This window comes from Protopterus annectens, chromosome 9.part0, assembly GCF_019279795.1.
Source record: "Protopterus annectens isolate FY-2018-M chromosome 9.part0, PAN1.0, whole genome shotgun sequence".
Taxonomy (NCBI): Eukaryota; Metazoa; Chordata; order Ceratodontiformes; family Protopteridae; genus Protopterus; species Protopterus annectens.
In genome coordinates this window covers 97,135,075-97,152,388 of record NC_056743.1, presented here as the reverse complement: position 1 = coordinate 97,152,388, position 17,314 = coordinate 97,135,075, and the positions used below count along the sequence as shown (strand labels likewise).

Genomic DNA, 17,314 nt, shown 5'->3' with positions numbered 1-17,314 from the left:
AAATATAGTCAAAGCAAAGTTGCTTGACAGGCTGAGCAGGATAAGGACTGACCCTCACAAATGGAAACTAAATCATGGGTTGTTCCAAGATCAGTCTTTGGGGAATTCCTCAAGTAGACCTTTTTTGCCTCCTTTCTGAAGATTCAACTGACAGATTTCTGTTCCAGAACTCAATACAAGGAGGCCTGGAATACAGATGCCATTTCTTTTCCTTGGACAGGAATGTTCCTGTATGCTTTTCTACCCTTAACACTCATTCCCAGGTACTTCTGAAGATTCAGAGGGTATATCCCAGGCTCACTGTGATGACTCCCTTCTGACCCAGGCAACAATGGCTCTCTCTTTTTTTTTGGATATGACTAGGGGCATTTAGCACAAGCTTCCTAACAGACTGGATTTACTAGTGCAAGGAACAGCAGTGTTGGATACATCCCGGCCACAAACCACTAATACTGACTGCCTGGATGATAAGGTCATAACACCTTTTAGGCACCTTCTAGCATGCCACTTAAACCAGTCTTTAGTCAACTTGTCTCAGCTTGAGCTGACTAACCGTTTGGGTACATGGAAAGTGCCTTGTATCCTCTGTAAGATATAACCCACATAGCCAAGGCTACTGCAGCAGGGTTCATTCAAGCATCTACCGTTATGCTAACTTGCACAACTGCAGGTGATAGTTTTGTAGAGAAAAAAGAATGCAGATAAGATAATGAAAATCTGTATAACATATGATGCCCTTAAAAACAGTGATTTATTTAATGGTAACAGCTTGTATTGTAAGCATACTTTAAGTAAGAGAGAGAACTGAAAACACGACTACAAAACAGGCTAAAATCCTTTAAAAAGATTAAAAATCTAGTGAGGCAATTAGACAATAGTTAATGCAGTAACAAGATGTTTCTAGAAATGGATAGTAGGAAGAGCCAGTATAGGCATTGTTGCTATAGAGGTAAATTCATAACTGTTGAAGTCCATCTGAATTGTTGAATATTCAGTTTAATTGTTGCAGAAAACAGTGAAGATGCTATAAACCAGACCTGGAAATTTCTGCTTTAGTTATGTTTTAGTTAAGTGGTCTTGCATCTCTTGGTCTGGAAGGTGAAAAAATCCCATATACTGGGTAGAAATAACTTAACACTTCGCCATAAATCAGCAGAAAAGATACCCAGCAGCGAAGAAGAACCCTGATTAAGTTAGTGGACATTTGTGCATCCTTTCTTGCAAAGCTGATGTTGGAGCTAGCAGAAGCAGAAAATGTTCCTTATTAGCTGACAAGTGGAGGCAAGACTGACACACCGTTAACACGGAGAAGCAACTATCTGCACTTTTACAGCACTACAGTCTGAAACAGAAATGTTTAGCATTAGGAGGTGGTATTCTATAATATACTTAATGATCTTGTATAGTTGTAAGCCTGCTTTGTCACACTAAACTGTAGATGTTTTTATTTTACTTGACTTGATGCCACATTCTGTGCTCATTAAAATATATTTTGTAGTCTTCATTTCTTTTAACCGTTGTCCCATTTGCCAGTGTCTGTACTAGTTGTTTTGACCATCGCAATTCACTTTTTTGTCCGCTTGTAGCTGGGATCATGGCATAAGAAGGTTATTAGCCCAGTTCATCTACCTATTTTTCAAATGTAGTCAAGCATAAACTTGACTGCCTTTTAATGCATTTTTATCTATGAGAAGTCTTAGCTGAGATAGCAAAGTAGGTCTGGCACCAGACAGTGCTAGTTCTATTAGTAGTATTTGCTGTAATGGTCTAAAAGAGCTACCATTCTTGCTTTGAAGGGGTTTCATCTGCAGTGATTGCAATACTTCACTGTGTCTTTCTATATTCCACCACTTCCACCATGGGTTTGGTTTTTTTTTTAAAGCTTGTCCTCCTATACTTGAGTACTTGGTTGCAAGGTTGCTTGGAAAAAGTTTTACCAGCCATCAGCCAAGTAATCGTACTGCTTATGACATAAAGTCCTACTAATTACAAAAGATGAATCTTCTTCTGAAAGACCTATTATTGTAACATATTTTGTTTCCTTTATCTCTGAGATTACATAACAATTATTTGATTATATAATGGGTGCAGAGAAGGGCCTCTGCAAAAGTAACAGTACAACTAACTAGAAATTCAAAGTGCTAGCATCTTTAACATATTTCGTCATGGTCCTGCTTTTTGTGCTGGATTTGGTCATCTGATATTCAGGGAAATTGGTGTCAGTGATGTGTAAGTGACTCTGTCTATCTTTTCTTGGTACTTTGCTGTCTTGGTCCTTGTTTGATTCTTGGCAAGGTATTACTTTGTTCTTTCTCAGCCATCTTGATTTCTGTCTTATATTAGTACTTTTTTTGTGTGCATATAGGAATCTGAAGGAAGCAAGGAGTGGCAGACATACTTTCCGTATTTACCAGATTCGTTGACCTCTCTGTTAGTGCTGCTGACAACTGCAAATAATCCCGATGGTAAGTTATTGCTCATCAATTGCTTGAAGGCATTATAACGTAATTCCACTTTGTATTTTTACACTGTTATAAATCATTTTTTTATTTACCAAGTACACAGAGTCCCTGAAGCAAACTATTAACATAATGATTTCATTCATGGAAAGCTTGTGGTTATTGCCCTGCCCCCCCCCCCCCCCCCCAAGTATCCTGATGCTAAAGTAGTACTGTCTGCTCTGCTGTTATGTTGTGTCATGCACAGCCTTGCTGTAGCTTCTGGAAAACGTTTTTTCATCTGTGTAAACCATGAAAGAATGTAGTATTTCTGTATTCTGTGCTACATTTTCATGTTAGCACTAGGTATTTGTTTTCATTGGCATCAAAGTACAATCTCTAACTTTGCAGCTCAACATCATTTACATTTTGTTGCAATACTAGGCTATTAGTATAAAGGCTTTTCTTCTACAGGGTTCATGATTATAGCATTTGCTTGCCATGTTGATCACTACTGCAGATCAGATGAAATACATTTTAGTAGCAGAACATTACAGGAGGTGAAGTCCTGTTGTACTTTTGTATTTCTTGGCTTTGTGACCAAACATTCAACCTCCCCATCATACATAAAAAAAATATCAATAACCTGCTGTCCTGCCTTGTGTGTTATAAAATGGTTATAGTTTAAAAAAAAAAGTATTACCTTTATTTTTTATTTTATTAATGCCATTGTGTAATTAAAACAATTTCCATTATATTTCTGTACCAGTGCTAGTCTGTATGGATGACTTACCATTGTACTTCTCATTTGCACACTTATGCAGTACATCGTTGTAGTGCAGTAGCTGTATGTGAAAGCAGGGGGAAATTGTTAATGGGAAGTATAATGAAAATCATTTGCAGAAATTAAGTTGTGGAACACAATGATTGGAGTCCTTTACCAGGCCCTCAGCAGTATTTGACTTGCCACTAAGAATGATGGCACAACTGTAATGGTGGAGTTACAGGGTCTGAATGGTACGCAGCAGTGCTTCTGCCCCCCCATAATGTCATATCACTTTCTGCAAGACATTCTAGGATAGACGGTTAAAAGACAGCTCTAGGTTCATGAAACATATACATATGTTGTTGGTAAATTTACCTGGTCCTAAAAGTATCCATGCAGGACAAAGGTGATCCACTCTTCCATAGCTAGAAGAGACTCCATGCTGCTTCTTCTGAGATAGAAGCATGAATTTTGAAAGAAATCTTCTATTTAACACCCTGGCATATCCTCGCTTAGTAAAGCTGAGTAGTGTAAGCTATGTGTTAGTGGAATAGCCTTCTCCACTCCCTTTTGAAAATGAGCAGCATCCCTGTTTGCTAAGTCAGTAGTACTGTCTTCATGTGCCATACAATACTGAAAAGGCAAGGTATCCAACAGTGTCCAGCATCTTAAGCATTTCTTGGGGAGGAGGGGCTATTATCCAGTCCACACTCAAGCATCAGCAGAAATTCTTATCCACATCAGTAACTTCATCTGCAGAAAAGGACCCAATCCCACCTGTTTCTTCTGCTACTGCTTCCTTAGAGTAGAGATCGTTCACTGGGAGTTGGGTCTTTTGCTCCTGTTAAGAATTGTTTAAATAAGCCTAGGCATTGCCCTGTCCCCTTCTCATGAGTTGATGGATTGTTTATAGCAAACTGTTTGAAAACACCCAAGTCATTTTCATTAGCCTTGCTACTCTCTTCCCACACCAGTGCTTTCACTTTGATTGCCATACCAACTACTTTTCTGACAGAATAGGTACATTGCTTTACATTTGTTCAACAGAAGGGCATGGTAAATTATCTAGAGAACAGTTAAGTGCATTCAGCTTTCTCATTTTTCCATTCCTGATGTTCTTCGTGTTTCACTGTTGCAGTCATTACACTTGTGTAATCTGCTGGCAGGTTGCTCTGTCGGCCTGAATAACAAAGTCTTGGGTCCTGTGTCGGTTGCTGTCTCCTCTTCCATGACGTCAGGTTGTCAGGGGTATAAAACATGCAGCCGACGCCTTCTTATTCAGTATTTTCTTGCTGCGCGATGCCCGAAGCAGAAGCAGTTTGCAAGTGCCGGTCGGCCGACTCCTGAAAATTTTGCATTCGAGTTTCAGAACCAAAGTCTTAAATTAAAGCTAAGTATCCCGTTGGGGAAACTTTTTCTTGCTCCTTACCGATGTCAGTAAAAGTTAATAATTGCATTACTTGTGGAAAGCAAATACCTCATAAGGATTTTCATTTGTACTGTATACCTTGCCTAGGCCCAGATCATAACGTGTCTTGCTGTCGGTTTTGTGCTAGATTTAACAAACGCACTATTAAGTGTCTGTATATTTTTGCTTCAAAATATTTTGGATCCAGATTTAATTATCCTGATGCCTGCTACTTTTGAGTCGCAGGCCTCTACCGAGACCCATGTGGAGTCGAGTATGCCGCGAGATTCTCAGAGTACTGTACCTGCGGATGTCTCTCCCTTGGATGGGTCTGGAGCAGATGAGCAGGCACCAGCTTCTGAGGGTGTTTTCAGGCCTCAACATTTCTATATAAAACCGACGTCAGCTTCAAAAACAACTTCTAAGTTTAAAAAACCAACACATGAGCCATGTGCTCAGGCACCTATGCCAAAAAACTGATGATCAAAATGGCTGAGGACTTAATTACCTTGATCAGGGCCCCCCCCCCCTGCTAAGAGGCCTGGGCAAGACACTGATTATGAATCTCCAGATCAGGTTTGATTCCTCTTCTGATCAGGAATTTTTTATACCACCCTATGAGGATTCAGATGCAGAAGAATCCATCCCATCTGCATCTCCTTCTGAGGATTATTCTTTTGGAGAAACTTTGCATACAACATTTTCATTGGGAGAGTCAGGATTTCTCTGAATCAAAAAAGAGGGTTAGGTATTTCCTTCTTCCTCAGCATAGGCTATACCTCCTGTATTAGACATTGTTGATGATGTGTTTTCAGAATCAAGCATGGCTCCTGATTCCCTACCTCCGGCTCCTAGTAAGCCAGACAGATATTACAGGGTTCCTGACTCCCACAAATTTTTATTTAAAAATCCTGCTGCTGATCCTGAAACTATCTCCCAGGTTCCCAAAGGTGTAAAGGCCTCAACAGCCAAAAATCCTACCCCATCTGATAAAGATTCTAGGGCGCTAGATAGATGGGGAAAGAAGGTTTATACATCTGCAACCTTGGCAGTTACGGCCTTAAACTGCCAGTGTCATATGCTTAAATATCAACAGCATGTTATGGGCTTATTGAAACAGAAAATTATGTTGATTTCTAATTGTGTGGAAAATAAAGAATTACAGGAATTATTGCATGCAGCAGAAAAGGTTGGAAAGCATACTTCACAATGTGGTTTTGATTCCTTGGGGGCCTCTTGCAGGGCCGCAGTTACTGGATCTGTGATTAGAAGGCATGCCTGAATCAAGGAGCAAAATTTGGCTGATCATGTTAAAGCTAAATTGTTGGATGCACCTTTACAGCATGATACTTTGGTAATAAGGCAGAAGAGGTTTTAAAGAAAATGGAATACAAAGCTAAATCTATGCAAACTGTAAAATATTTCTTATAAGTGCAGCCACCCAGATTCAGTAGGCAAATCCAGGCCGTCAAAAGGCTCTAGATACCAATCACAGGGTTCTTACAGGTCAAAGCAATGGGGTGCTTCTACCTCCAAATCTGGAGGAAACAAAGCACAAACCTACAGTAAGCAGTCTCAATGACTTCCCTCTACTATCACCAACCACTTATCTTTTGGCAGCCCCCTTGGGGGGAAAATTAGCACTTAATGCTCAAAATTGGCAGTTAATTACCCAGGACAAGTGGGTTTTAAACGTAGTATCCCAGGGGTACAGATTTCATTTCCATACTTTGCCAATTCCAAACGGTTGGCCAGATCTGCCACAAAATCAATTTGCAGAGGCTCAGAAAAAAGTTACATCCCTCATGGATATGGGGGCTATTCAACCAGTACCAGGACAGGAAAAAGGACAAGGGTTTTATTCAAGACTGTTCCTGGTACCCAGAAAAGACGATGCCTGGCATCCAATACAGGACTTATTGACTTTGAACACTTTCTTGGACATCCCAAAATTCAAAATGCTGACTTTACAACATCTACTGCTCATGCTGGGCAAGAACGCTTGGTTAGTGACTCTAGACTTAAGAGGCATACCTGCATATCCCAATAAGGGAATCTTGCAGAAGATACCTCCGCTTCAGGGCAGGTTTTATGCATTACCAATTGTCTGCACTGCCCTTTGGCTTATCTACTGCGCCCAGGGTCTTTACAAAGTGCCTGGCACCGGTAATTGCATTTTGCAGAAAAAGAAGCATACAAATCACTCCTTACTTGGACAACTGTCTCATTCAAGTAGAAAACAAGGACATTCTTCAACATCTGGCATTTGTAAAAAGGCTTCTAACATGCCTAGGGTACACAATAAACAAAAAAAATCACAACACATCACATTTAATCCCATCACATCAAATCACATTCAGGGCATATGGAGTCCAAAACAAATGCATCTGCATATCAACCAGTAAGAGATGCTAGCTGTTCAGAATGCCCTGACAGCCTTCAAGGACTTACTTCATCCAGGACAACTACTGATAAAGACTGACAACACCACAGTTATGTGGTACATAAATATGCAGGGGGGTGCACATTCCTACCCTCTTTGCAGACTAGCCATGGCATTGTGGGACACAGCCTTGACTTAGCAAGTACATCTTCAAGCTCAATTCCTGCCAGGAAAACAAAATACTCTGGCAGACGACCTAAGCAGAAATCTTATGGACCCTCATGAGTGGAAACTGGATCCACAAGTCTTCAACATAACACAGAAATGGGGGAGCCCAGACATAGATCTATTTGCCTCTCCCCAAAATTATCAGCTGGACACATTCTGCACAAGGACTTATCACAGACAAGCATGGAAAGTTGATGCCCTATCCTTCAGTTGGAAAAGTCTATCAGTCTACGCATTTCCTCCTCTGCCTCTTCTCCCCAAGGTCTTACTAAAGGTCAGACAGGAAAAAACAAAAATGATCTTAATTGCCCTGAACTGGCCTCGCCAGCACTGGTACCCAATTCTAAGGAATATGTCTCAACTTCCTCCTTGGTACTTGCCTCAAATACCTCATCTACTGTATCAGCAGTGCAATCAAATTCTGCACATTCAGCTCCAAACTCTGAACCTGGCAGCATGCTGATCATGTAATTATTCAACCACCACCTCTCAGTAAATCTGTGATGGATGTCATTTTGGAAGCCAGAAGGCCTAGTACTAGAAAATCTTATGCTGATAAATGGAAGAGATTCTGTGCTTGGAACAAAGCACAAGGAACGGACACAGCAAAACCAAATATTCCATAGATTTTACAATACTTGACTGAGATGCTTGACAATGGCCTATCTTTCTCATCAATAAAAATCCATGCCTCTGCCATCTCGGCTCATTACAACACGGAGCCTCCCATCTTTTCTCATCCTCTGCTAAAACAGTATCTTTGAGGGGCCAAAAATTTAAGGCCTCCCAGAAGATCACCAACTCCTGCATGGGACCTCAATTTTGTGCTGGAAAAACTCACCCTGCCTCCTTTTGAACCAGCAGCTACTGCGGATATAAAGTTTTTATTTTGGAAAACTGCTTTCCTTTTGGCAGTCACTTCAGCAAGAAGGGTTTGAGAACTACAGGCCCTCATGGCTGTGGAGCCTTTTATTACATTTTACCCAGACAGGGTGTCCCTCAGGACCAATCCTTCCTTTATGCCTAAGGTGGTATCCAGTGTGGCTCTTAACCAGACTATTCACCTGCCAACATTTTACCCAAATCCACAGTACAAGGGGGAGTGGATTCTGCATTCATTGGACGTACACAAACAACTAAGATTCTACTTAAACAGGACCAAATCTTTAAGAAAGTCTGAGAAACTACTGGTGGCATTTAAGGCTATATCAAAGCAGATTATTTCTAAGTGAATAAGCCACTGCATTTGTTTCTGCTACATGCATCATGATAAACCAGTGCCCAAGGGAATCGGGTCGCATTCCACCAAGGCTGCCTCTACCTCAACAGCCTTTCTCAGAGGAGTTCCAACCAAAGATATTCTAGAAGTTGCTACTTGGAGCTCTGTTCATACTTTTACAAAGCATTATAATTTGCCTTTCTTCTCTAAGTCCAAGGCAGGCTTTGCCACTGCAGTTCTGCAGGGCTTTATAGCTACTCCTAATGCTATTTAGTTTTTATCCTCCCATCCATAGCTTTGGGATTCTACCCAAACGTAATGACTGCAACAGTGAAACACGAAGAACATAGTACAGTTGTGTACACTTACCATAAATGTAGATATTCGAGTGTATTCACTGTTGCAGCCCGGGTTACCCACCTGCCATCCCCCAATCTGTACCTTTTCTTTCCTTCTTTATATACAAAAGCCTGTGTGGTGTATTTGCTTTTAGTTGAAAGTGAAGTTTGTTTCTAAAAATGCATTTATATATTTACTGTTTATTTATATATAAATATTTTTTTTTTTTTTTTTTTTTTTTGCTCCCCATTTGGGGGGCACCTGACATCTGGGGCAAGAAAAGCTGAATAAAATGGCATCGGCTGCATGTTTTATACCCCTGATGACCTGAAGTCATGGAAGAGGAGACAGCAACCGACACAGGACCCAAGACTTTGTTATTCAGGCCGACTGAGGGCAACCTGCCAGCAGATTACCCAAATGTAATGACTGCAGCAGTGAATACACTCAACATCTACATTTATGGTAAGTGTACACAACTGTGCTTTTTCGCTTCACTAGTTTTACACCTGTCCCAGGCCTTCTTGAATGCCTCCATGGATTTCCCTTCCACCACCATTCCAGGAGCTCTTTCATTGAGTCCACAGTCTTGTCTGTGAAAAAGTACTTGGTCCTGCTTCCTCTCTCCTCTGTCCTTTTACAGAGCAAACTCTCACATCTCCTGAGTGTCATCTTGTGCACCCTTATCTTGCCTCTCTTTCTTTTCTGATATCTACGTGGAAGAGCTGTAGTTCCTCTAATTTGTAATTATAGGCTTACAATTCCATTTTGTATACTTTTCTGACCATTGTCTACTGGATGCTTCCTAGTAATTTGTGTTCCCCTTGTATAGTCCCCAAAACATCTGTGTACTCAAGGAGTGACTAGTCTGGGGACTGGTCGAGTGTAGCATTACCTTTTTACTTGCAGAGTCTACCTCTCTGAGAAAACAGCCCTGTGCAGTGTTTATTACAGATGTTGCCTTCTCAGACTTTTCTTGGTAGACCTTTCCAAGTGTAATCAACACTTCCAAGATCACTGTCCTGCGCATTTGGCATACGTTTTGCTCTCCATAGCTGATAGTTTGCACGAAGATTGCTGTTATTTGGCCCAGTGTGTGTTTGCTAACACTGAACCTAAATTGCTAGCTTTCAATCAAGATTATCAGCTTTTCTAAACCTTTGCTTACATTCTTCCCTTCATTCCACACTATTTCAGGCAACTGTGTCATCGGCCCAGAGGATTGATCCTGTTCTGTGTTCTTCCAGATAAAACTGAAATGAGAACACACAAGAAGTACTGGATGGTAGTACTTCACTCTTGGATGAAGTGTTCTTTCCAGCACCCTGGAGTAACCTTTGCCAAAGAAGCTAAATAGTGTAACTCTTTTTTTTTACTTTATGCACAAGTAAGTTTAAAGATTACAAAGTACAAAACAGTATTTCCAAGCACTCCCGACTAATAAATGTATCTTCTTAAGGCATAAGTAAAGCTAGACATTTTTATAGGTGTGTTGTTTTTGTCCAGTATATCATTTTAACTAAGTAAAGTAACTGTTGATCGTCACTACTTGAGAGACCGAGTGCTTAATTTGTTTGAAAAACGAGCATGCTCTGTCTCTCTCTCTACCCCCCCCAAAGAAAATTGACTTCTCCATTGATTAATTTAATGGGGGGGGGGGGTTGAGGGGGGGCAGTGGCCCCTTCTCTAAATAAAAACACTTTATGCATGCCACAGTTGGATTAAACACAAGTTCAGTTTTTTAAAGCTGAATACATGACATTTCACTTATTACTGCTTATTGTAATACCAACAATATAGTTTGTTTAGCTATATGTAATATCTGCTCGGCATATTATGTTGGCAAACCCAACAGGAAATTTAGACTTAGAATTAGAGAGCATCTGATGAACATCAGGAAGGGCACTTTGACAAATGCACTGGCGAAGCATGTGAAACTAAATGGACTAACTCATATATTTAGATTCCTAGCTCTTGAAAAAAATTGGGACAGTGAGAGATGGGGAAACATAAGTAACTAAACAGAAACATCAGAGACAAGATGGATAATCAGATTGAGGGCTGACTGGAGGAGAGGATTAAAGGACAGGGTTCCCTTAAAGCTTGTGTTGAAAAATAGGAAATTTTTCAAATGAAATATATGTTTTTATTCTTGCACATATTCTTTATATTTACATATATTTTATTGTACATTGAGAATATGTATATGATTTTAGGGCAAGAAGCTGCAAGTTCTTAATTGGTATATGGGTGTGACAGAATTTATTTTAATCATGATGTGATTCTGATTGGTTGTTGATTTTAACATTTTAGTACATTTGAAAGAAGTGATTGCTGATAGTATAATGGTCTGAAGAAGTGGTGGCAACACCATGAAAGTGCTTACCTGGTGGAATAAAGCTGCTTGTGTGATTTTTATTGACTAGACTGTGATTTACATCTTCTTGAACCGTTGGCTGTGCTGTTGGATGTTGTTTGTGGGAATTCTCTAGTGTTATGGCAGGGGGGCAAGCCCCACCCCCCCTACATATTATATATACCAACTCGAGATAGCATTACAGTGAAAAGAAGGGTACATTTCTGGACCCTTTACAGTAGTGTGATCTCTGATCATGCCTACGAGCACAGTAAAAAGAATTCTCCACATCCTAATTATAAACCTACTGTTAAACCTACCATGAAATATATTTTAAAATCCTAAATTTAATATGGAGTACAATGATGTACATAAAAACACCATACATTTGTATCTGGACGTCTCACACCACCACTATCCTATCAACAGTTTTGGTGACACGGAACGTGACATAGTGCAAGTTCAAACTAGTGTACTTTCGACAGCGTAGACTTGGTGAAGTTAGGTTAGGCAGAATGGAGTTTCGATGATTAAAGTGGGACCTATCCATCTACACGCACACACACACCCACACACCCACACACACACACACACCCCTGTTAAAATGCCAGGTTTTGGTGAGATAAATAAAAATGAGACCACAATAAATCATTTCAAAACTTTTCCCACCTTTAATGTGACCTATAACCTGTACAATTCAATTGAAAAACAAATCTGTTAGAGGAAAAATATAAAAAATATAAAACGTACAATAAGCTGGTTGCACAAGTGTGTACACCCTTAAATTAATACTTTGTTGAAGCACCATTTGATTTAATTACGACATTCAGTCATCTTGGGTAGGTGTCTATCAGCATGGCACATCTCGACTTGCCAATATTTGCTCACTCTTCCTTGCAAAAGCTCTCCAGATCTGTCAGAATGCAAGGGCATTTCTTGTGTACAGCCCTCTTCAGGTCATCCCACAGATTTTCTATTGGATTTAGGTCTGGGCCTGGCTGAGCTATTACAAAACTTTAATTTTCTTCTGGTGAAACAATTCTTTTGTTGATTTGGATGTAAGCGTGGGGTCATTGTCGTGTTGAAAGGTGAAATTCCTATTCATCTTCAGTTTTCTAGCAAACGCCTGAAGGTTCTGGGCCAAAAGTGACTGTTATTTGGAACTGTTCATAGTTCTCTCCACCTTGACTAAAACCCCAGTTCCAGCTAAAGAAATGCAACCCCAAAACATGATACTGTCATACCACCATGCTTCACCGTGGGAATGGTGTTCTTTTGGTGATGCGAAGTGTTGTTTTTGCACCAAACATACTTTTTGGAATTGTAGCCAGAAAGTTCAACCTTGGCTTCATCGGACCATAACGCATTTTCCCACATGCTTTTGGGAGACTTGAGTAATTGATTTGCAAATTTTATCTGTCCCTGACCAGTTTTCGACTTGGCTTTTCATCAGTTTTGGAGGTACTTCCTGTTCTTTTCAGCGTCACTGTTGTCCCCTATTTTCTCCACTTTTTGATGTTTTCACTGTGTTCCATGGTATATCCAATGCTGTGGAAATTTTTTTTATCCTTTTCCTGATTGATACCTTTCAGCAATGAGATTCCTTTGATGCTTTGTAAGCTGTTTGCGAACCATAGCTTTTTCTGTAGCAGGCAATTGAGTAAATGTCAAGAAAATTATACTAGGACAGCTGAACTTTATTTGGGGTTAATCAGTCTCCTCTGTAATTGATGGCAGGTGTGTACCCAAGAAGACTGAATCTGTAATTAAATCAAAATGTGCTTCAACAAAGTATTAGTTTAAGGGTGTGCACACTTAAGCAACCAGCTTGTTGTACGTTTTGTATTTTTTTATATTTTTTCCCCTAACAGATTTGTTTGTTTTTCAATTGAGTTGTACAGGTCACATTAAAGGTGGAAAACATTTTGAAATGATTTATTGTGGTCTCATTTTTTTATATTACACACACACACATATGTGGATGCTGTTCCACCTGCCCTTACATTTTGATGGGTGAACAGTTTGTTATAAAGGACTTTACATTTTTTTTTAAAAGGAGCATTTAACTGTCTGACAGCAGGGGGTAGTATATGCTGCACTCTGTCAACATTGCCCTGTTTTCTACATAGGCAGAATTAAGCTTAAGTTCAAAGAAAGAATTGCTGAACAACTTTATGACATTAAGAAAAGGAAAACTAACAATTCTCTAGCCAAACACTTAATGGAGTGGCCAGGCCATGTTTTCAAATTTGCAGTTATGGGAAAGGTAACTCTTAGTGAACGTGCTGGCCCATGGCAACTTATGTTGGAACAACATGAATTATATTGGCAGCTCACACTTAATGAAAATTCTTGACTAGGGATTATTGACCAGATTTAATTAGCTGTCTTTTAAAACTAAGATCTTTAGAAATATATCGCTACTTTTTTATCAGAGTTTCTCAGTATAATGTTTACTATTTAATGATTGCTCTTACATAAAACTATTTATGATTGTATGTTAAAATTAAGTTTTATAGGTTGATGTATTCAGATATTCAGCCTTTGATTTTTGTTTACTTCAGTTTTGAACTTCTTGAATATGCTGCCTTAATGCATAATTTGTCTGTCACATGATTTTAAGCTGATCACATGAATTAAAAAAAAAAAAAAAAAAGTTGCCACGTCACCTTTTAGAATTGTATTTAAATAGTGTGCATATTTGGTTCACTTCATCTAAATTAGTTTTATTATAAAATAAAACAAAAGCTCTAATATTACGTTTCAAGTTGTTGAGCTGGATTTGTCGGAATCTCTGTGGCCTTGCGTGTGTTTTTTTGTCAGTTTGTCTTATGTTTTGGTTTGGGAGGGTTGATGAATTCCCAGCTGCTATTTTCACAACTGGATGTCTTTTCTTTGCAGTGTTCTGTAGGGGATCTTACCATACTAGTTCAACAGCTTACTGAGCGAGTTGAAGGTATTTCAGCTTCACTTCCCCTTCAGCCGGTAGGGGTGTGTGTGAATGAGTCGACGATTCCAGTGGTGGGTTTCTTTTAACTTCTCAACTTCTGTGACCTATGGATACTGTAGCAGGAAGGGATCCAGTGGATAATGATGCTATGAGAATCAACAGTACTGGCAACATCAAAGTATTACATGACTGGATTCGTGGCATTCCCCAGTTTCATTGAGGGCAACCCACTACTGCTACTTCCACTTCTAACATTATGGAGTACCTGGATGAATTTGATTACAAACTTATTAAATCCAAGAAATTGCAACTGGAGAATGCATTCCTGGCAGAATGTATAAAGGAACATCAAGTACCGAAAGGTCTGTGTTCCTGGCATTAACCCACAGGACTTGTAAAAGATTCACCTGCACTTGGAATTAATAAAGTTATTTTATGGGCATGGATGTGAATACACACAGGTACTTATAAATTTCAATAGAGGAACTAGCGGGGGACATTAATGTTTTGAATGACTGAATTACTCATTTGACCAGCATACATTTCATTATGCTAGGATCTTTAAAAGCATTGATTAGGAATTTAAAAAAAAAAAATATATGCTAGCCTGTCTCAAGTTTTTTTTGCATGTCTCAGTCATTTAGCATATCTTGACCACCCCCAATTTCTCAAGCATGGGGACATTGATCTGGGACCCACCAAAACACCACTGTTGATTTTCCAGCACTTACACCTACAGAGGGACTTCATTTATGAACAATCAACATAGTGATGCAACTAACACTGAGAATCCCCCTTTACCCCGCTGTTCAGAGAGAATACAGGCGAGGCAGCACAACAACTACTGGAATCAGTGTTTCCACACAAAACCACCTCAGAAGGGTCAGACACAGTGGCAGAACCAGAAATTCAAAAACAATCATCGGAGGTAACGTTTGACAACCTCACTTTGTGTTCAAATGGTTTGCCATGCGTATTAATCACCATCAGTAAAGGGGATGTCACAATATACAATTACACTACTCATTATATAGGTTCAGAATGTGCAGATTTGTTTGAATGAGGACTAATTTTGTTCCCACTGAACATGCTAATGTGGCAAAACTTTTAATGGAGTTCAAACAATGCATAGAAAGCTGAACTTGAATATTTTGTTTGACACCCCGCCATTGTTCTAACACCCTTAGAACATGTAGCACTTACAACCCTCCAGTTCATCCTACAGTCCAGTGTTTTGAGAAAATTTGTGAACTGGATTTTTGAATATGATTTAAAAGAAACCACCAGAACTTGAGTACTAATGAACATTTTACTACCTGGAGAGAAAAGCTGTTAAAAGAATTAAGTTATCAAAATTTGAGGCTAATGAAACCAGACAAAGGTGGGGGTCTGGTGATAATGGAGGCACATGACTCGAACAAAAAATGCGTGATGAGCTTTCGGGAACTACCTACAGTAAAGTGTCACTAAAAAAGATAAGTACAGCATACAAAAGGGTGAGGGGACACACAATGATTTATTCATAGACAAACAAGTTGAGATGAATGAATACAGTTAACTGAATTCTATGGCACCTGTCATACCTTCAATCTTTGGCATCCCAAAAGTTCACAAAAATATTGAAATGCTACCAATAAGACCAGTTGTGGATGCCAGAGGTCCAATAACGCACCCATATGCCAAATTCCTTGACAACATATTAAAACATCTGGTTACCAAAGAAAAGCAGATTTGTAAAGAGACTGAACTTTTTGGGAAAAATAAATCCATTTGAATTTAGCAAGTTACTTATTCATTACTGTTGACGTCAAGGACTTCTATACTGTCATCCCCCATGAGCAAGGTATTGAATGTTTTTTTAGAATATTTAACAGTGAAGGGTGTTAAATCAGGATAATGTAAACACCTGAGAAACTTTAATTGAAATTGTGTTGAAAAACAGTTGTATATTATTTGAACATGAGTACTATAAACAGGTTGCAGGTGTATCAATGGGCTCTGCATGTGGGGGTTCTTCGCCAACATAGCAATGACAACATGGGAAAACAATTTTATATTTTATTCAGAATTCATGAAATATTGTATGTTGTATACGTATTTTTGGATGACATTTTTATTGTTTGGAATGATGACATTGAAAAAATTCTGTAAGTTTTCCGACTACATTAATACAAAAACAAACTTTTTAAAGTTTATTTTTGAGGCCAGTACATCTAGTATTATATACCTAGACATACTTCTATCAAAAGATAATGAAAGAGCTGAATTCTCTGCCCAGATTTATTGAAAACCCACCTTTTCAAACACCTACTTGCATTTTTCAAGCTCACATCCCCCCACCAAAAACCTGCTGTGGTCAAAGGTCAGTTCATAAGGGCAGCATGGATGGTGTCAGGGTTTGATAATTTTTTAGATGAATGCGAGACAGTAAAGGTTATGTTTCTGGCTAGAGGTTACCCCCTTAGTATGGTAAATCAACTAATGTACAAAGTGATATATAAAAGAGAAAGGGGCTTTTTTAATCCAATTTTAGGACATAGTGAAACACCAAGACCTGAAATTTATGTATCAGCAAGTGAATTTAGGGCTAACAATATTACCCTTTCTAGTGAATTTAACATCCATGCAAACCCGTACATCATTTAGAACAAAATACAACCTTTACTAGATCCTTTATCGCAACTTATAATGCTGACAAGTGAGACTATTAGGAGTTCTATTCAGAAGAACTGGGCTACAGTAAGGGAAGGCAAACATATTATAGAGAAAGTGAGGGATACACTACACATAATATAAAGAGGTTGTAATTTTAAAAACAATGTGGAACATTTTAACAGAACATCCACACATAAGAGTAACAATGTCCATTGCATGTCTAAATGTGGATGCTGTTCCATCTGCCCTGCATTTTGATGGCTGAACAGTTTGTTAAAAAGAAGTTTACATTATAGTATATAGTATGCACTGCACTTAGTCAGCACTGCCCTGTTTTCTATATATGCAAAACTGAATAAGTTTTAAGAAAAAATTGCTGAACATCTGTATGACATTAAGAAAAAGAAAACAAGCAATGCCTTCGCCAAACACTTAATGGAATGTCCAGACCACGTTTTTAAATTTGCTTTTATGGAAAAGGTAACTCTTTGTGAACATTGTTTTCCATGGCAAATTTAAGTTGGAAGAACGTGAGTTATATTGGCAGCTCACACTAATGCAAGTTCTTGACC

The 17,314-nt window shown here is 39.0% G+C and overlaps 1 protein-coding gene across 1 annotated transcript in view; it reads left to right on the top strand.

Annotated features, from left to right (window-relative positions):
* TPCN2 (two pore segment channel 2) overlaps positions 1-17,314 on the top strand; it is a 1,483,468-nt gene that overhangs the window by 560,573 nt on the left and 905,581 nt on the right. The window contains exon 8 of the mRNA XM_044082617.1: positions 2,366-2,465. Coding sequence (XP_043938552.1) covers positions 2,366-2,465 — 100 coding nt within the window. The remainder of the gene's footprint in view (positions 1-2,365; positions 2,466-17,314) is intronic.